The 21,027-nt window shown below is 54.8% G+C and overlaps 1 protein-coding gene across 2 annotated transcripts; it reads left to right on the top strand.

Moving 5' to 3' along the window:
* Positions 1-8,841: 8,841 nt before the first annotated feature.
* Positions 8,842-15,136, top strand: LAG3 (lymphocyte activating 3). Of its 2 annotated transcripts, XM_005235356.3 has the most exons (8): positions 8,845-9,204; positions 9,367-9,538; positions 9,697-9,923; positions 10,157-10,414; positions 10,602-10,895; positions 11,238-11,528; positions 11,807-11,922; positions 14,296-15,129. In XM_005235356.3, exons 1-8 carry the CDS (start codon positions 9,150-9,152, stop codon positions 14,404-14,406), a joined length of 1,524 nt encoding a protein of 507 aa, XP_005235413.1. In that variant the 5' UTR covers positions 8,845-9,149; the 3' UTR covers positions 14,407-15,129. The 2 variants fall into 2 exon arrangements, with proteins under 2 accessions (XP_055665263.1, XP_005235413.1); XM_055809288.1 differs by lacking the exon at positions 10,602-10,895 and having other exon boundaries at positions 8,842-9,204; positions 14,296-15,136.
* Positions 15,137-21,027: the final 5,891 nt, after the last annotated feature.

Raw genomic sequence — 21,027 nt, forward strand, 5'->3', positions numbered from 1 at the left:
CTTCCTTTTCCATTAATAAGGCTTCTGAACTTCTCTTTGGCTCGTGACTGGACCCTTCTGTCCATATTTCCTCCTCTGCACAAGCTGATCTGGCATTACAGTTCAGGCAGGGGGCTCACAGGACCCTTGAGGGGACCAGTCTTTCAGAATGACTTATTTTGACTTAATAAGCATCACACAGAAGAAAATAATAGTAATTGGGGGGAAAAAAAAAAAAAAAACCATGAAAAAAAGAGAAACCTCTACATCTCCTTCAAGTCTGGAACAAGTGAGCTTGCCGACCACCCATAGCTAGGGAAAAAACAGCAGGTCCCTGCTAAACTCAGGGGAAAGCCCCCACACCCACATGCCACCACCACCTCAGCTCGTTTGAGTCCAGGAGCCTTTTCCTTCCTTTTCCCTGCATGTTCTGTGCCTTGGCTCAGCAGCCCTGCTCCTCTGCCGCTCCCCAGCCCTGCGCTGGGGTTTCCTTGTGGAGCAAGACCAGTGAGCTTTTCCCCGAGTCTCACAAAGGGCCCACATGCACTCCTGGGGAAGCCTCTGGTCAGGGCTGCAAGTAAGGGAAAAGCCGGGGGAAATAAGACTGGCGTGTGTTTTATTCTCATCATGGAGATCAGATGGCTTGGCTTCCTTGTTCCTGCAGAGCACCTGTGTCCCAGGGCTGAGCAAGAGGATGCCATCAACCATTTTTCACATCAACAGCCTGCAGGTGGTGAAGAGGCCACCAGAATCCTTCCTGTGTCAGAGCCTTGCTGTGAAAAACATGTGCCTCATCACCAGCCAGATTTTGGGTTTAATTTCCAGCCACCGGTCATCCTTATGCTCCTCTACAAAAGCAGAGAACCTGCCTCTTGTTCACAGCTTCTGATGGTGAGAAAATATCAAAGCTAGATTTTGAATGTACCACAAATGGTGGTACCAATGGTCTTTTTAGCCTGAAGCTCTGCTCTGGCCAATGCAAGATCCCTAAGGAAAGGCACTGAGAGCCGAGGCATCGTATAGAAGCTTTCTGAAAACAAGAGCCAAGGACATCCTGAGCTGGCAGTCACACCCGGGCCATCCTATTCTAAAGCCAGTGAGGAACTGATCCTCCACAAACCACCTAATCCTTGTTTGAACTCATTTATGCTCCTGGTCTCTGCAACATCCTCTAACAATGATCCTACCATCTTCATGACATGTCAAACAAATTTCCTTTTGTTTGCCACAAAATTGCCGCCTGAGCCCTCCGCTGTTTCCTTCGGATTAGGTAAAACAGATCAAACACCTCACGTTCTGTACATTTGGAAGCAAGATGTCCAGGCCACAAGTCAGGGGGTTTTGTTCTGCTCTTCTAAATCCGTTTCCATTTTTCCACATCCTTTTTCGAATCATGGACACGTTCCAGTAACTTGGGCTGTAAACAGAGGTAACACAATCTGTTCGCTCTTTGAGATCCCATCTCATACAGCACGCTGTCACGCACCCCCCTCCCTGGAGCCTTGTCTTCCCAGGATACTGTATTCTGTTCTGGAAGTGTGATCCACATACTTTGTTCCTTGACATATAACCTTACATTTTAATCCTAAGTGTGAATTAAGGGGGTCTCAGGAGGCGGTGGCTTCCCACTAACCTTGCCAAACATGGTGGGCCGTGCCAGGCAGGACAGCACACCTGCGGAGCCACAGAGCCCTCTGAACCACATCCTGGCAGCCTAAGGCAGCCGTGAACACCAGGAAGCAGTCGGATGTTGAACAAGCCATGTGGCACCCTGGCACTGGAAGCTCACAGAGCCTGAATTTCTGCGACACTTTCATCGTATTTACCCAGGGCACAAAAGTATTAGCAGCTTTATCTTCTGCTCTGATGTATCCTGTGCAGCTAGAGAGGGTCCTTTGGTCTTTGGGGGCTTTATGAGGAAAACCTGGCAGAGGCGCCTGTTACAGTGGAGAGGGAGAGCGCTGCTCAGCGTGGCCCCTTCGCCTCCTGGAGAACGAGACCTGACATTTGCAAGCAGAGACTTCTTAGAACCAGGAAAAATTAAAAATGGCACCAAACCAAAAAAATCGAGCTTACACCCATGTTTTCCCCATGTGGCCTTTATTGCACCCCAGTGACCGACTACTGGCAAAGCTTCCTAACATTTAGTTTGTGGGATCTCCATCTTTGGAACCCGGATCTCTCCCAGCCTGCACTGTGACACGGGAGGTCCCACCCCTTGGGAACTTCAAAGCCCCTCTACACAGAGGTGTAGTTCCATGACTTTGGTCCCAGCTTCCTTCAAGGGTAAACAGGCACCAGCCCTTAGAGCAGCAAAGCCTGTTGCCTGTGCCACAGCAACAGCTAGTCACCTTCCAGCATGGTGACAACGGGGGCACCTCCAGAGCCAGGAGGGTCTCTTTGCAGCACTGAAGGCTAGCCAGGCGTTCATTAGCAAGAGCACAGTGACCAATCCTGTCTTCAGGATGAAAAGCCACATTGCAACACTGTGGGATGCTGGCACACTGGAGCAAGTCTGACAAAAGGCTCTGCGGTGGCTGTGGGACGGAGAACATGACACAGGACAGGGGGCATTTGTTCAGCCTGAGGAAAAGGGGGGATCCAGCTGCTGCCTGCTCCTACCCAAAGGGACTTGGAGAGGAGACAGAGTCAGAACCCTCTCACAGGGGCACAGGGAAAGGGCACAGGACAAGGAACGCAAGTTGCAACACATGAACTTCCTACAGGACACAAGGAAAAGCCTCCCCTGTTTCAGCAGCGGAACAGGTTTTCAGAGACTGGAAGTCTCCACAATTGCAGGTGTTCAGGATTTGCCTGGGCCAAGCCCTGAGCAATCCAGTCTGTTTAGGAGTCACCCTGCTGTGAGCAGAGGGATGGAGTGGAGACCCCGGAGGTACCTGTGATGCTGTGGGTAACGAGTGGGTTTAGTGGTTTTTGCATTTTTTGTTAGTGAGGCAGTAGATGCTACCTTACAAAATGATGCAGGCTGCTACCTGCCGTGAGGTGCCAAATGGAGAGGAATTCAGAAAAAACACCCATCTTAGCTGCCACTACACTCTGAATTGCAGTCTGTCCCACCATCACAATAATCCAGCATGAACGTGTGGTGGTGCAGAAAGGGGCAATCCCATCTTCCCTTTCAACTCTCCCACTGCCTTTCTTTTGTCAACACTGATGAGCATCGGAGAATTGATCCAGCTGAAAACTAAATTGTAAAGAAATAAAACCATTTTGATTTACAATGAGCCCTTTCAGTATAAAAATGCACCATCTCCCTCCCTCACAATTTTTGTTCAAAGCAAAATGATTTGCGCATCACCAGTCTGGGATCACCAAATCAGAGACTTTATTCTCTTCAGGAGTATTTGGGAGCACTGCTGTCCCCTTCCTCACTGTGCCATCATCCACATGAACCTTCCCAGGGATTGTGTTCTTCTCCAAGTGATTTCTCATAGCATCACATGCTCCTTTAGTTACCCTCTACTTTTCATATCTAGCTTTCCCACTAAGAAAGAAATAGCATATTCTTTATTAATAAGTATTTGCTCTTAAGTATATATAATAAGTAGCTTCCAGAGCTCATAAAATATGGGCTCATGTCCTCCTCCCATGAGGCACCATGAAAACACAGGACACAGACCAGGTCTGCTTTTTCACTATTCCTGAGGGCACAGGCAACTCAGCCCTGAGCCAGACCCCTCTGTGCCCTGTGCAACGCTCACCCCCAGCGTCTGAAACACATCCGAGGTACCTCTCCTGTGTCAGAGACACCCACGCTGCGGCCAGGAGCAGGACACAGAGAGGATCTGAGCCCCATGAGCAGAAGGCACGTCCTGCTGCGGCAGTTTTCCTTTGAGGGGATACATGCTGTATTGTCAGTTGAGAGCAAAAGCAGCGATGGAGGTGTGAGCCTCGCACCTGTGGATCAGCGTCTCTCCCCCTCGGCCCCCAGGAGAAAGTTGGTATTCCCCTGGATCAGCTGCTGGAAGGTCTTACACCAGCAGACACAACCCACACCTGTTCTGGAGATCCCCCTGGTCAAAGCATCTCTCAGGACAAGTAGTCACACGGTCACCCTGCAAAACTGTAGAGAGACTGACAACCTGGAGAAGGCTAAGAAGGGGCTTGTGTGTGATCTGCTGGGGAATCTGGGCGCCCTGGTTTCACTATGTGTCCAGCATCACCCGCCCAGCCCACCACAACACCAGTCTTACCACAGTCTTGGTGCTGACAGAGGTCTTGTTTGCTGGCCACTTCTGCCAGCGCTCACCCGCTCCTGGGCTACCCTGATGTTGGGCACCCATCTGTCACCCAGCCCTGCTGCCGGCACCGGGCTTCCAGCCCGCCAGGGCCCAGGGACCCGTGGGTGGTCGGACCCTTTCTCTCCAGCTACCCCCAACAGAACCACGTTTTGTGAGCCCTGCGCTCAGAGCAAGGTTCAGCTCCCATCAGAGCGCTCCTCAGCTGCTTCCAGCCCACACTCGAGCCACGGGAATCTTTCAGGACCACTCTGCTGTGGCCCCAGCCCCTCAGCGACATGTGGCACGTTGTGTCAGTCCCTGACTCCCTCACCTTGCTGTCAGCTCACTGTAACTCAGAGCTTTCTCCTTGCAGCAGACATGTGGCTCCCAGCCCTCGCATGCCTTGGGCTCCTGGGTACCTCTTTGCTCTCCAGAACAGTCACTGCAGCCCTGGGACATATGGGAGGCCATCACATATTTTTCCATTGGATTAAAGGCATGGCACAAACGCTGCTGTGAAAAGTGAGTCAGAATGTAACCGAGCTTGCTGCAAGGGTTTTTGTAGCTGATTCACCTCGCCCTCTGTGTTGCAAAACACAGAGGCTATGGCATCAAAGACATCCTGTGGCATCAAAGGCATCACTTAACTAGATATTGGCCAAGGTACCGATATCCATCACCATCTCCACTGGTGGCTGTGAATGCCTGAAGAGGATGCTGTGGCATCCCATTGCTCCCCCAGGAAGGACCGGGATGCTTTTTGAAAGAGAACAGTTACACATTTCTCTAGAGCTAATGCTGGCCACGTACGAGATGTCAGCTGACAAATATGCCCATGAATGCTGCAGGTTCTCTCAGTGATTAACTCACCGGTTTTTTAGCAGAAATGCAGCCCACAGCTTCAGTCACAGACAACCACCCCCCGGCCGCCCCCCCCCCCCCGCCTCCCCCCGGTGTTGTTCCTGACTTTCTAATTTGGGTTTCTCTGGGATGTTCAGCTACCTGCTGAGGATTGCCGTACAAAGGTCACTCTCCTTTTAGCGTTGTAAAGAGGCTTCAGATTTGTCCAAAGATGACATAAATCTATGTTTTCCTAAAGGGATGTTCCCGTGGGATTCCAGGGAGCAGGTCACCTCTAAACTCTCCTCGGCTCCACATCAGAGACCTGTGGTGGCTCCAGCACTGCCCATTCAGCAAATCCTCTAAAAAAGACCTTTTCAAAAAAGCCTCCCAATAAATATCAGGCAGGCAGCCACTCTTCCTCCTTCCAGCACTTCTGCAGAGGCACGTTTCGGTTTTGCCCAGATCTACTGGGCAGATGTGAACTTTCTCTTTTCTAATCCTCCTCCTGGGTCCCTTTTTGGGATCTGTCACCTCAGATAAAAGGGTCTTTCCTCCAAGACCACTCTCCAATGCGTGGTGTGCCTGGGAAGATAACATGCTCCTTCCAGGCACCGTGGAGGGACAGAAGTCTGGAGCAACTGCTTCCTCCCGTGAGGAAGGACACACACTTGGTACCCACCCAGACTTAGCAAAGCTGAGCGATTTCATACACACAACTGGCCTCAGGTTGGCACCTTGGTAGAAACCATCATGGTCCTTTGTGAGGAAAGAGTGGCCAGCATCCCTCTGCCTCAGGGGTGCCTAGTTCAGCACAGTTCCACACCGTGCATCTGGCACAAAGCCTGCCAAGCTGCAGGCACTGCTCTGCTGGTGCAGGGACCTGCTCTTGGTCCCTCCGTAGCCACGAGGTGCTGGCTCAGGAGCCGCTGTCCTGAGACAGGCAGCTCTGCTCCTTCCCCGCTGGAGGTGAGCTCAGGTCTGTGGCAGCTCCCTGAGCTCCCAGGCAGTGCCAGAAGTTTCACAGTTAATCCCAGTCTGACCCCTGCAAACCCAGTTGCCTGTCCAGGCGCCTGTTGACCATCACCCTGCCCAGCAGCTCTTGCTCACCCTCCATCCCCTGCCAGACTTTCCCTTCTGTCTCCCCAGGCGTGGCTGCTCTCTGTTTACAGTCCCTTGCCACAGAGTTATTAGTTATCTCTTATTAGTAACTTCTTTTTCCTTGCTGTGTTTGCTTTAGCTCTGGGCAAACAGCGATTAGGATGTTTTGCATAAAGTCCTTTTGGTGAGCACCCTACCTCAGGAACACCCAGACCAGCCGAGCTTAAGTTGTGCGGCTGATAACCCAGCCTTCAAGTCAGGGCACAATTTCTCAGGTCAGTTAAATTATATGCAAACATGTTATTTAAAAAATTATGCAAATAAATTATAGAGTGTCTCAAAAAGTTAGCATGAAGCAGAAGATTGTGACTAGATGCTGCAAGGACCAAAACATGAAAGTGGAATCACTCAGAGAAAAACACGGTATCGCAGAAATCTGGAAACGCAACGGAAAATTCCTTCAGCAAGACTAACTCAATGATACTGCAGAATAGTGTTTTCTATTCCTATTTTTCTTGGTAAGTGTAGTTTGCATGTGTAGGGCTTGCCAAGAGAGACAAGAAAAGCAATGTGCTAAGGCTGTGCACAAGGTGATGGCTGCGGGTAAGCCCAGAGTCCGGCTGAAGCCAGCTAATGCCCAGCACAGACAAAGGAGCATTCAGCGAGCCGGGCTTCCGTGTCCCTGCCCTGGGCTACCCCTGTGGTAGCCAGCCCCTTGCTCCCCGTGGCGCTGCCAGGGTCCCAGGCGCCCCGGTCACCCCTCTGCCTGGGGCGGGCAGCTCCAGGGAGGTGCCACAGTGCTGACCCTGCTCCTCTCTGTTACGGCTGCCGCAGGGTCCTGTTCTGGGAGATGACGAAAACGCCATTCGAGGGAGTCAGCATTTAAAATGGGTCGTTAGAAAGAAACGTCACAGGTGTCTTTGCTAAAGATAGCCTGGTGCTGAGTAAAACGGTGCCTCCAAAACCTTCATTTCACAACATGCTTGCTCAGCACAGCACCCCCAGCCCCAAAGGCCCCTCGGTGCCAGGCAGCTCCTGGGCTCACCGCTGGTCCCCCGTGACCGCCCTCGGGGAGCAGGAGCAGGGTGGGAGTACGCCTCCCCCCCCTTGGCTGCTCCTTACAGACGAAGCATCTCCTAGAGCACGGGTTGGGCTGGGGGTGGCTTTAGGAGCTGGAGTGGCACAGTGCCAGGGCACTCAGGCTGAGCAGCAGAGCGGGTCGGGTGGAGGGGCACAGCAGCGAGCTCTGCGTGTCTGCGGGCGAAGCCAGGGGATGGGCAGTGGGTAACACCGGGCTGCGGAGCCGTGTGTCTGCCCACCGCGGTCCCATCGCCCCTCTCTCTCTCTCTCACCTTCACCCACACGCTCACACCATTCTCGCACTGCTGATGCAGGGGAAAGAGAGACCGATGCTTTCTGCTTGGACTGGGCACCGTAAACTGTTTTTCTTCAACAGGAGGAAAAAAACACCTCCTGCCAACCGTCACAGGTTCTCCCCCGTCTTCTCTCTTCCTCTCTCAGGTGATCCCATGGGCTGTGTGATACAGAGGGCATGAAGGGCCACTACAGAGCAGTGCCCCAGGGACAGCGAGGCACCCAGGGCTGCACCAGGCTCCCACACACCCACCCCTCTCCTCGCGGGGCTGAAGAGCCCTGTGTGATAAGGGACAGGAGCTGCCACCACAGCAGCCGGCTGCTGCAGCGAGGCTTACCACTTGCTCTCTTTCATCCTCCACCCTCCCCAGCCAGCAGAGGAAAACTAGAGAGCAAGCAAGGACCCCTCCACAGTGAAGACATGGCCGTTGTGAGTCACCCCCCTTCCCTCACCCCCCTGGAAAAGCCCCAGCCCAGCCCTCGGGGGGTGCGCTGCCGAGGGGCTTGGGTGTCTGACACCTGTCACGAAGGGCTGATTAAGTCCGAAAGAGTCAGAGCCAGTGGGTTGCTGGAAAGTGTGAGCCACAAGTGGGAGTTCTCTGAGGCAGAAGGGGCAGGACGAGGCACATGGATGGAAATGTGTTGCCCTACGCAAAGCTCAGCAGCTACATGGGGGCTAGGACGAGCCCTCTCAACACACAAGCTCAGGGTGTGGGGGGTCCCCAGTGCTGCTGGAGCAGGAGGGTCCCTTCCTCACACCCCTCGCAGTGCCACAGAGCACAGCCCCTCTTCTCAGTGCCGGCTGCTTCTCCCAGGTGCTCCTCTCTGCCCCCTCCGACCCCCTGAGCTTTGTCCCATATTGCCCCCGCACTCCGGACTGATGGGGCACATGTGCCCTGGCTGGAGCTCACCACAGCCCCTTTCCTCGTGCTGTGAAGTGACCTATAAGAAAAAGCTGAGAAATCAGCACATTTGAAGGATTAAAGGGGGTGGGGAGGGGGGTGGGAGTGTGTGTGAGAAACAACAACAACAACAAAAACATCAAAAAGAAAGAACAGCAGAAAAAAGACCAGCATATTCTCAAAAGCCCTGAAACAATTAGAAAGAAGCTGTAAGAGACAGAAAGATCAAACCAAAAAAGGTAAGAGATGAAAGAAAAACATGAAGGGCACTTGCTGGGAAGTGTCTTCTACACTTTTTCCACTGTCTATGTAGAAGCGAAACTTGTAAGAAAAACAACAGCAACCCAAAGAATTTCCACTAAAAGATGCTTAGAGCAGTGTCTCTGGTCCCTCCCTCCTCTCTCTCTGGCTTCAGCTCTGCCTTCACATGCCTCAGACTTAGACTGGTTTCTTGGTCGTGACGCATCTTCTTAGTGATACGAGGAAATTGGCTGCCCACCTGCAATATAAGGGCATCGAGGGAAATACATTGATCAGAAGGAGAGGCAGAATGAGAGCAAGCACACCCAGCTGACCCCCGCTTGCTTCAGCCACCCACTCCAACACCTTCTTTGCCCATGCCTCATTTTTGCTGAGCTCCTAAAGCCTCGGACCTGATCAAGCCCAGACCTGAGTGGGAAGACACAGCCCCTAGCTTCACCTGGATGCCACCATGAGGCCGATGTCCCTGGTGCCGCTCCTCACCATCACTCTGCTGGTGTTCAGTGGTAAGAGGGGCTGAATGTGTTAGGGAGGGCTGAGCCGGGGTGTTACTCAGTCCCTGGCAGGTCTGGAAGGGAGAATTTGTGCCCTTCTAAGCCCACTGAAGATGGTCAGCTGTTGCCCTTTGTTCCATGAGTCCCTCTGCTCAACCCTCCATCTCATTGCAGCTGGCCACGTCCTGCCGGCAGTGGCAGAGGGGGAAGGCAGGGAGCAGAAAGTGTGGGCAACAGCGGGGAGCCCGGCCGTGCTGCCCTGCCACCGGAGCCCCGGGAAGGTGGGGAAGAGCTGGAAGCAGCTGCCCGGCAAGACATCTGTGCTGTGGAAGCGGCATGGGGGAAGGTATGCCAGCACCAAGACAGATCTGTGTCCTTGTGGGGGAGGACCGGGGAGGGTGGGAGGCACTTTGAGCCCCCTTTCTCCTTCCCCACATTCCCTCCATCCTGCCCCTGATCTCTCCCTCGCCACTGGCACGAGCCGCTCACGTGTCCCACTCCCAGTGCCCACCAGGAGCCACACATGGTGCTGGAGGTGGGCTACTCGGGCCTCTGCAAGACAGCGCTGCCCATGAGACCCCGGGTGTCACTCCAGGACTCTGCCTTACGCAACGGCAACTTCTCCCTGCGAATCGACCCGGTCCGGAGTGAGGATGCTGGGCTGTACGAGGCACAGGTGGTGTACGGCGTGGAGGTCCGCAGCTGCCGTGTGGAGCTGGGGGTGGTGACAGGTAGGAGAAGATGGAAATCCTGGAGAAGGTTGATTTGAGGTTGTAAGGGTGGGATGGGGTGGGACTGCCGTGTTTGCCAGTTAGGGTACAGGCGGCAGCCTCCCAAAAGCACGCAGCCCCTGCCACCTGCTCCCGGCTGCCTGAGGGACAGAGCTAGGACGGAGGGGCACAAGGCGGTGGGCTGGTAGTCCCGCTGTGACCTTGGCTTCCCCAACACTTCCTATTTCTTGCAGTAACCCTCAGCCCACCCAGCCCTGTGGTAGAAAATGAGCCGCTCGTGTTGAGCTGCAACTCCAGCCACCGGGCCAGCCTTGTGGAGACGCGCTGGTTCCACAACGGGCGCCTGGTCCCCACCTCCGCGACCTTCTGCTCCTTGCACGGGGCCCTTTCCATCCTCCAGCCAGCCATCAGTGATGCGGGCTCCTGGGGCTGCCAGCTCAGATACTCCGACAACGAGATCATTTCAGCCACGTACAACCTGCAAATTCTAGGTGAGCTCAGCCTCTGCCTTGCTGCTCCAGCATCCCCAGGTTTCTCCCTTTGATGTGACTGACCATCCCCAGTGGCTCTGGCTTCCCAGCTCCCAGCCTTTCCTCGCTTCCCAGGCCAGTCCCCCCCCCGCCCCCTGCAGAGCTCCCTCCAGCCCCCACCCCACATTGTCCTCTCTCTCTGGCTCAGGTTTTGATGGCCCAGCCAACCCTGTGGTCTACGCTGCAAGCGGCTCTGCAGCTGAGCTACCATGCACCGTGAGCTACCTTCCCAGTGCCTTTGGGAGCAGCACGGTGACAGCCCACTGGAGCCGCCTCACAGGAGGACACTTGCAAGGCTGGGGCATCCCCCAGAATTTGAGCAGCAGAAACTTCCCCCTCCACCTCCCAGCGGTGGGGCCAGCTGACGCAGGGCAGTACCGCTGTGCTGTCTCTGCTGGCAGCAAGACAACCAGCAGGGACATGACCTTGGCGGTGATTACAGGTGAGAGGAGAGATGGGGGGTGCATAACCCATTGGGGTCCCCCACTGCTGGCAGGTAAACCTCCCTGCATGCCAGTGCAGCGAGTCTGGGTTGCTCCTGCTCACAGGTTCCCACCCCAGGGCAGGAAGCGAGGTCTCTGTTCAGGGCATTGCACTGCACCCAACTGCTGAAAGCAGGGCTTTTCCTGGGTAACTTGATTATTCTCCTTAAGACTGAGGAAGACAAAGAAAATAAATCAGAGGAAGTAACAAAGGAGGGGTGTAATAGAAGAAGGAGAGATAAGGAAGAGCTGTAGACCTGCCTGTAGTCTCCCTGAGAGTATTTTTTTTTCTTTTGCTGCAGTCACTCCGAGCATCCAAGGACCGGTTTCTGAGGGATGTCACTTGCTGCTCATCTGCAGCCTCACACACCCCCGGGGCCATGAACGTTTCCAGTGGAAGCATCTCGACGCAGCCCCTGCTAACAGCAAGCTGGCTGTGGCCACTTCCCAGCACCAGCAAGGCCACGCACCCCATATGGGCCCTACCCTGGAAATACTCCGGGTGTCACAGGCGGATATGGGCATGTGGGAATGCAGTGTACATGGCCCAGAAGGCAGGCTGGGAGCAGTGGAGTATGGGCTGCAGGTCACAGGTACTCTGTCCCCCATGGATCTGTAACCGACCCCTTCTTCTTGCCCTACTTGGTTCCCTGGTGCCCTTTCCTCTCTCAGCATCAGCCTGTCCCTCTCCCCTTTGACCACTTGGATCCCATCTTGCTGTCACCCTCTCTGAGCTCTCCAGCAGTTCCTCCTGCTGCTCCTTCCACTTCCTTGCACCCTTTTCCAGGTTACCTGTCTTTGTGCAGTCCCAGCCTTGCCCCAGTGCACAATCAGCCTTCCCCTCCTTCCTAACTGCGGTTCCCCCTCCCAGGTGCCCAGGTCTCCAGCCCTCCCACCATCTTCAGCGGGCAGGTTACTTTTGGGCTCACACTCACCCTCTTCCTCCTGCTTGCGGTCTGTATTATGGCCCTGGCCCTACAAAAAAGGGTAAGTGTCCATCACCCCATTTCTGTTAGTTTCCCCCTACATCAGCCCTTGTTCACCCTTCCCTTGGGTACCCTAGGGACAGTGAGCTGTCCCAGGGACACAGCAGCCAGAGGGAGAACAGGGCCCAGGTGGCTGGCTGAAGGTGTCATGGACTTGCAGTGAAAGCTGCAAACTGGGCATCAGCAGGCACTCGACTGGGGGCAGCTCAGAGCTTTCAGGGGAGGGGTAAAACCCCCTGGGAGACCATCACATCCCAGCCTTGAAAAGCCTCTTGTTTAGTCTCCCAGAGATCAAGCCATGCTGTAATATTGGAGGGTTAATTTCCAGGCTTTTGTAAGTGTCCTTTCTCTTATTCCTTATCTGAATGCTTTGATGTAAGAGTCTCCTGTTTCATACAAATGCCTGCTGGTCCCCAGACGCTGATCTTGCTGATCTCAATGCAGGTCTGCTGTGGCTGGTTCAGCCCTCGCACCTCAGCTGTCTGCTTCTGGCAACTTGCTGCCCTGCGTTTGCTCAGCTTCTTGCAGTAGCTCATCTTCTGAAAAACTCTGCCTTGCCTTCATCATCCCAGAGAGCAGGCCAGGAGTGACCCCTCGGTAGCACGCCACTGGGGAAAACCGTGCAACCAAGCCAGACCATTTCTCTGCAGTTTTCACACTGCTTCTCTGCCATTTAATTACAGGGCAAATCCTTCCTTCAGGGCTTCCCTTTGCTGACAAGGGACGCCCTTCATGAGTAGCAGTGATGTAGTTGTTTAAGGACACTCCATAGCTTGTTGGAAAGGGCCCACGGTGAAAATCCCCTTCCAGTGCAGAAGGGGCCAGGGGCTCAGAGCAATCTCAGGTTGGGAGAGCTGGCCCTGGTGAAAGAGCTGGGTGCTTTGAACCTGCCTTGAGCTGAAGACAAGGGATGTGACAGCACTGATGTGAATTCTGAGCAAATCCTGGTGGCTGGAGACTGAAGGTGGGCAGCATCAAAACAGAAGCAAGACAAGCACTTTAAAAAAACCACTGCGGGTAGCACTAGAGCGACTCATGGCTGGTTCTTCATCACGGGTCCTTAATCAACACTGATGGTAAAGGACAATCTGATGCAGAAATCTGCAGTTTCTAGATGACTCTCTCAGTCTGAGCCAGCCCAGGACAAGACGCTCAGCACCACCTTTCTGGCCAAAGCCCTCGGGCAGGAATCCCTGGACCAGTGTAACTGTAAAGCCTTGGCTAGCAGGAAAGAGGACACCTGGGTGTCCAGCTGACAGCTGAAGCAGCTCTAACTCAGCCAGGTTATTTACCACCCCAAAGCATTTGCATGTGCTTCGCCAAGCAAGCCAGCCTCCTCTGTGGCAGCCCAGGGCCTCCCTCCACGTGTGGTCCTCGAGCTCTGCTCTGCACAGCCTCCCCAGGGGGCTCATCCTCTGGGAGTGCAGGTGAGGTGCTGAGCAAGGATGTCAGCTCTTCTCTTGCTCTCTCCCTCTCTCTGCTGGCATCCTAGGAGATTACATTGCTTTTGCGCTGATCGAACACGGGCTGCTCACCGGTACCCCTTGATGCCTGCACATCAGGAATTTCTGCCCCAGTGCCCTGAGCCTACCGATGTGCAGTCGGTACTTCACTCCCCCTGTCATTCAGCTTACTGCTCCGTTCTCCTCAGATATCTGGGTGCTGGGTGACATTTTCATCCTCTTTTTTCCAAGTAAGGCTCCTCAGCCTTATCAGCTACACAACTCATTAGCACTTTCACACTCCCTGTGCCATTAACGACTGGTCCCACAACTGATCTTTGAAGGCCTGACAGAAACCTGCCAGCAGAATCCCAGTCCCTTCCTCCTAGCTAAGATCACCTACCATGCCATTCTACTCATCCCGTCTTGCTGTATTGATTGTCTGTGTGTCACCGTATGCTTTACCGTTATCAGGAGCCCTGAGATCTGCATCTTCTCTATTGTCTAGAAAGTCACTTGTTAAAGCCAGATGGGAAAGTGGTTCTGTCTTTAATCTGTTCTTATCTCATTTTGGATGAAACCTCATGCCTTTAATTATTCTCTCCGAAAAGGTGTTGTAAAATCTGGCATACCATTGAACCTGGCAATGCCCTGGCCATTGCCATGTTGCTCTTTGCTCTCTCTTAAACGTGTCCTGTCTTTATTATTCCTTATGGCCATGACACCACAGAGGACAGTGTTGAGCCAGCCTTCCTGAGAAGAAAGGGCATGTCTCAGAGAGTGGGGCTGGGGCTGCTCACTGGCTCTGGCAGGGAATGGGAGCCTTGCGGTTGCAAGCAGTAGGGCCACGTTTTCCATGGCAGGCAGAAGCCTGGACCTGTGCCTGTCAGTCTACCTTCCATGCCTGATATTGCCCTTTTCTTCCCTTTCAGAAGCGGTCTCCTGCCTTCCCAGCACTGGAAGGGATGGTTGCAGTCATGGTGCCAAGGAAGAAGGAGGTGGAGGAAAACCAGAAAGAGAAGATCCAGCAAACCGAGTGCTGATGGGAGCAGGGACAGCGGGCTCATCTGCTTGGGAGGATGAAACTCTGCGTGCCATGCTGCAGAGAGATGGGCACCATGCAGACCTCTCAGGACGGTCTAGGGATGGCACAAACCGTGAGGCTGTGGGAGCTCTGTACCTGCAGAGGGGCTGGAAGCTGCGTACCAGGGCAAGCCGAGACTCACCGCTGCACCAAGGTGGCAGGCAGCGCAGGCGCTTCGGAGCTGTTGGGAGTATTTGAGCCAGTAGCTATTGCCTGCTTCAGTGCCACTTCTCCTGCCCATCCTCTGCACCTCCTTCAGCCTCTCTCACAGCCTCGCACCAGTGGGATGCTCAGATGCGGGCAATGGCTTGAGCCCACCTACCTGCAGCCCGATGGCATTTTCTCCCCCCTGCCCGCTCTCCTCACCCTCTCCCCACATCACCGTGCTCCTGCACCCACCCAGTGGCAGAGGGGACACCACAGAGGACTGCACGTTGCACATTTTGAGCATTTTATTTTATCAGAAATTTGTTTTAGAACCTAAAATAAATCTGTCTAACAAAACAACCCGCTAGCCCCGGCGTGTGCTTGTGGAGGACGGTGCCTGTTGACGGTGCCAGTGCACCTCTGCCTGCGTGGGGCAGGTTCTAAGGATTTTGCTCCCTGCTCTTTCTCTTTCATTTCTGTTCTACTGAAGCTGCCTGTTCATTTCTGCCATTTTCACAGTGGGGTAGAGGAAATCAAATGCCACTAGAGAAGAAAGAATCACAGGTTCAGTCTCCTTTTTGCTGTACTTCAGAGGCTTCCCCCCCCCTTCCCCCGTCTGGCTGTCCCTGTTCACTCACTCATTTATTCCTTCAGCCCTCACATTTTCCTGATAGGCCTTCAATTGATGTTAGGGCTCTCTGTCGCTCTCCTCCTGGTAAGGACATACTTAGTAATGTAAGCGCGAGTCCGCCAGGTCCCATCTCTCAAGACCTTCAATGTTTTTAGGTTTCATGTAGTCAGAGAATGCTCTTCCCCTCCTCTCTGAGCAGCCATGGAGGACAGCAGTGCTGCTCTGGAACTGTCACTCCATGCCACCCAGAAGAAAACCTCACTAGTAAGGAGAGTCACACGTGCGGTTTCTCCCACCTGAGTCCCCAGGCTGCAGCTGCTCGAGGAGGCAGCGGTACAAAATTCAAGGTCTCGACGTTTAGGGTGGCAGATTCTCTTGCCCTGAGTAGCGGGCGCCACTGCCAGTTTCCGTTATTTAAGCAGGCACACAGAGGCCTTCTTGCTGCGTGGCACTGCCCGTCCCGCCGAGGTTCAGGCAGATGGCAGCAACTGCACCCTGGGATCTCGGGCTGCAGGGAGCCGAGCTGCACCCAAAGTCACAGCTGGCCCGCCCCGGGGGGCGTCTGACCTCCACAGCCCCCCAGTTCCTCAGCTAGCCACATCTTTCACTGAAAATGATGCCCACTCCTGCACCGAGGGCGATGCAGCGGAGGTGCGAGGCAGGCTTGCCTACTTCAGCTGTCCCACGCCATTCCAGGCGGACGCTGGAGCAGGGCCGGCATGAGCAGGACCTTCCACCAGGTACTGGGCATCGTCCCAGGGGAATCAGCGTGCTGCGATTTCTGCAGGCTGGCGTAACCTGTCCAGCTGAGCTTCCTCTCTGCCAGAGGCTTTGGAGAGAGAAAAGGTGGGTTAGCCCCCACGGGGCTAAGGGGCCAGCCAGTGTCCAGCAGGACCACAGCATATTCTCCCAGTGCCCGACAGAGGTTTGTGCTCCCTCCTCGCACAGGGTGGGATGCCCTCTGCTCCTGTAGGTAATGCTGTTAGCATCGCCTCCTCCCCACCTGGCTGCTCTCATTGCCGAGACACGTGCCCCGTCTGCCTCTCACCTTCCTGTTTTCTTGTACTCCCTGACCTCCTCTGGCCATCGGTTCTCGGGTCAGCTTGTTCATTCTGTAAAAATGGTTCTTCATCAGTTTTGAATTGAAAGCTTTCTGCTTTCAGAAGATAATAATATTAAAATAAATATAATACATGAAATAATAAATATAAGAAAAAAATTAAAAAATAAAATAAACCAAAAAACCCGTGTCTCTTGGCTGCCCTACCCCAGCGTGGGGTCTTGCATGGGCTGGGGGGGGGGGATCTGCTCCCCGTGGGCTCCATGGGCTGGGGGCACACCTGCCTCACCGTGGGCTTCATCACGGGCTGCCGGGGGGGATCTGCTGCAGCACCTGGAGCCCCTCCTGCCTCCTCCTGCCCCGGCCCGGGGGGCTGCAGGGCTGCTGCTCTCACACAGCCTCACTCCTCTCTCCCGCTGCAGGTTTTCCCCCTTATTCTTAAATCCGTCACCCCTGAGGTGCTGCCGCTGTCACCGCTGGGCTCAGCCTTGGCCAGCGGCGGGTCCGGCTGGGAGCCGGCTGGTGTGGGCTCTGTCGGACACCGGGGAACCTTCTGGCAGCTCCTCACTGAAGCCCCCACTGCAGCCCCCCCACTACCAAACCCTTGCCATGCAAACCCACAGACAGAAGTAGAAAGTTTGAGAAAAACACAGGGAATCCAGTGGGTTCCCTTTTTTCAGAGGGGAGCAGTAAAGGAACGCAAAGAAAGTGTTATGCATGCAAATTCCTTTGCATCCAACCCCTCCAAAAAGAATGGGAAGAGGATCTTTAATCCTAAATTATTCTTTTTTTATAAGACAGACAAGCACTGTCAGAAAAAAAAATCAGAACTAGGTCCAGATATTCTGCATCTAAGACTTCTGAGGGATTTCAAGTGAAATGCTAAGTGCTAGCAAATAGTGTAATCTGACAAAGAAGCAATTATAAACAGCACATCTATTGTGGTGTTGGCACATTCTGCACAGCCTTTCAAAAATAATTAAAAATTAGAACCAGATCTCGAATTATCAAGGACATTAAGGCACAATGAGTTTTGTACCTGCTTGGCAAACCTGTGTGAACAATACCAGCACCAATTCTGAAAAAACAAAACAAAACAGAACAAAACAAAACACCCATGCCTTACTACTCTGCTTGGATTTCTTCAACACCTTGATGCATCAATGAATAAAACTAAAATATACGGGGTCCTTCATTTTGTCTTCCCAAGGTTCCCTCAAACCGAGCTCCTTCAGGGAACTCTGTAGGTTCTGCATCTTGTGCTGCCCGCTGAGACCCTGGGACACGTCACTGTTGACTCCATCGTGCTCATGGCTCCTACCACCAGGTTTCCATCCTGCTGGCCTGCCCGTCCCAGCTCCGAGGTGGGTGTCCCTCCCGCCTGGGCGTGGGTTTCAGGGGGCCTTACAGCAAGAGGATCCAGGGCAGGACACTCTGCCCAGGGAAAACGGTGGGAGGGGGTGCACAAGGGCAGCCTTTGGAAGGACTTGTTAATTCTCCTTCTTACTGAGGTTGCTCACGCTCCTCTTCTTTTACAAGCACTGGGCGTCTTCCCCTCCTGCCACCAGGTCAGCATCTCCCTTTTCCATGGGAAAACAGCACCGGCGTTTGGCCCCAGGAGGCGGCACTGGCAGTGTCCCCAACAAGCCTTTTGGGGGGCGGCAGAAGCTTGGCGGGGGCCCTGGGCTCAGGCATCCCCCAGCCCTTTGAAATCTCACGCCCAGGTGAGCGCAGGCACCCAGAGGGCCCCCCCGAGGGGTCCCCCCCGAGGAGTTCCCCCGCCCCGCCCCACCGCCCGGGCACCCCGCAGCTCCGCCGTGCCAAAGCCTTGCGCCTCCATCCCCAGCCGGGGCCCCACGGGGTCCCGTCGCTGTGCCCCGGGCGGGAGGGGGGGGGCTCAGCGTCCCCCCGGCCCCTCGGCTGCCTGGCCCGGGCCTGTGCCGCCATCTAGTGTCCACCGTGACAGGAATCCCCCGCCCACCGCGCTCGCATCACCGGGACCCCCGTCATTTGCTCGCCCCGTGCTCAGCCCGGTGAGCCCTCAGCCCGCCCGTCCCTCGGCTGTCAGCTAAGGAAGCCACAGCCACCAGTTTTTACAGTAACTGCTCCGAAGCAAAACCCTGCGGCTGCTGCTGCTGCGAGCCCCAGGCTGCTCCCCACGGCATCTCCAGACCCCCGGTGCTGATAGAGCCCCCCCAGCCAGGTGTCGCACCAAGCACTGTCACCAGCTTCTCCCCGTTCCTCTCGCCAAGGTCATTGCTGTAAGGTGTAGGAAGGAATATCCATCCAACGTGGGTCCTAGAGTCTCCCACCACCACCTCCTGCCTGCCCGTTGCACTGCTGGCACATCTTAACATGGGTTTGTTGGCTTGCTTTGGCCCCTGCTGCTTCTGGGGCGACAGGCGTTTCCAAGCCGGTGGTTCTGGGGTCCCCCCCTCTGCGGTGCCCCAGAGCAGCCCCTGGCCCCGGCACATCTGCTGAGCCCTTAGCCAGCCTCCACGCCTGCCAAAACACAGGGGACCCTGCTGGCGAAGGACACCCCTGGAGAATTCCGGACTCTCCTCTGTGATCTGCAAATGAACCCCTACACTCGAGAACCCTCGGTCCCCAGCCCCAGCAGCAGCAGCCAGGCGCCCAGCGTGGCAGGGAGGCATCTCCCCCCAGCACAGCCGGGGGTCTCCTTTCCAAGGTGCAAAGCTGTGGGGGGCAAATCACCGAGCCCCCTCGCCAGACAGCTGCCTGCTTCTAGCTCTCCCCGTCTGTGTCAGCTGTGCCCCTCAGCCAGCTCCACAGGCGTCAGCAATTCTGTTACGAGACAGCACCCGGCCTTCGAGGGTGCTGCCACCCGGGTGCCTCGAGGTTTCATGTGTTTCATGCTGTGTTCAACACTCGTCCTACCTTCTCTCCACCACCGTGGAGCCATCGCAAATTTTCCAATACATCTGGGTGCCCTTTACCCATCACAGCCCTCAGGAACATTCCTTGCCCTCACCGACATGCAGGGAACATGCTTTTAAGGAAAGCATCTCTGGAGGTTTCGCGGCTTTCCACTGGAGTCAGTCACACGTCCATCTCTACACCTGATTTCTGAGACCCTTTTCTTCCCTTTTCACATTTCTCTGGGGAGGTTTTGTGTCCCTGCACCTAGAGTACCCTGGGAGCCTCCTCTTCTGCTGAGGTCTGCAAGAATCTGTCACCCGCCAACCCCAGTTTGCAAAGACATTGCTGGTGATGGGATTAGAGCAAACAAGGACTGGGGAGGGTCTCTGCAGGGGAGAAAACAGGGAAACGTGACAGCTGCAGGCTTGGCTGGGGGGAGCGGTGCGTAGTGCTGGTCCTGCTCTGGCGCAAGGTCAGCATGTGGTGCTGGATAAGCCCCGCGTTCCCCAGGGGTGCAGTGCAGCAACTGTCCCAGCAAGGTGAGAACCAGACTCACACGGAATTTAAAAAGCAGTTAAATATTTATGAGAAATATTACATTCAGAAGAGAGTCTGTCTGGCTAATATTATTCATCCCTCTTGGATTCTGATGTTTAATTAATGCTTGCAAAGTGCTTTGAGATGCTTGGATGAAAGCGCTACAAACACGTCACTGTGTGCCGTGACCCTCGGTCCCAGAGGTACCTGCTCGCCACAGAGCTGCAGCAGCTGGGAGAGATGAGGCTCCCTCCTGAATCCCTTCCCTGGGGGGAGAATGGGTCTGTGTGTGGGCCAAGCCAGCAGCTTCGTCCCCTCAGGCCCACAGCCCTGCTTCTCCTTGCAACTCTGCAGCAAGTTCAAGTGTGTTTTGGAAGCTTCACCCCTTCAGGGAATGCTATTTCTGGTAGATATTTGCAGTGACATAAACCAACTGTTTAAAAACAAGCCAGTGTTTCTACATTACAGCATGCTGGGGACACAAAATGCAAGCCAAAATCCATGTGAGCTGGAACAGCGCAATGCCCCAGAGCCCCGAGCCCCAAGCCGCCAGGCCCTTACAATCCCAACCTGACTTTTGCCAGCTCTGTTTTTCCCAGGACAGCCCCTCTCTGGCAGCTAGGATCCAAAATGGACATTTACTATTTGCAAGCATGCGAGAGCATTTTGAAGATGCTGGTGTGATGTGGTAGTCTCTCGCAGGAGAGCCATGTCTCAGAATGGGGCTTTCACAGGCTCTGGACATTGGCAAAGCAGGCAGCTATCCCATCCCATCCCATCCCATCCCATCCCATCCCATCCCATCCCATCCCATCCCATCCCATCCCATCCCATCCCATCCCATCCCGTCCCGTCCCGTCCCATCCCGTCCCGTCCCGTCCTGTCGCGTCCCGTCCCATCCCGTCCCGTCCCATCCCGTCCCGTCCCGTCCCGTCCCATCCCATCCCATCCCGTCCCGTCCCGTCCCGTCCCATCCCATCCCATCACCCCATCCCATCCCATCACCTGTATCCCACACTGGGAAGCTCCTGTCTCACAGCTCTTTCACTGTGATGGGATGGCTTCACCTTTCTCCAAAGACAAAGCAATGGACGACTTGGTGTGCTCAAGGCCTGATCCGTGCTGTTCCTTTCACACCTGGTGGCACATTAGGAACCTCCGTGCTGTGTTTGTCTGTCCCTGCTCCTCCAAAGCCTGGTTGCTTTGGGGGTCTCAAACCCCCATCCTCCAGACAAAGGGGCAAGTGGCTGCCAGGAGGAGAGTGGGTGGCACAGAGATGAAATCTCAGCCATGTCTGGGGCTCAGTGGGTTTCCGCCGTCTTGAC

The sequence above is a fragment of the Falco peregrinus genome, chromosome 6 (genome assembly GCF_023634155.1).
Source record: "Falco peregrinus isolate bFalPer1 chromosome 6, bFalPer1.pri, whole genome shotgun sequence".
Classification (NCBI taxonomy): domain Eukaryota; kingdom Metazoa; phylum Chordata; class Aves; order Falconiformes; family Falconidae; genus Falco; species Falco peregrinus.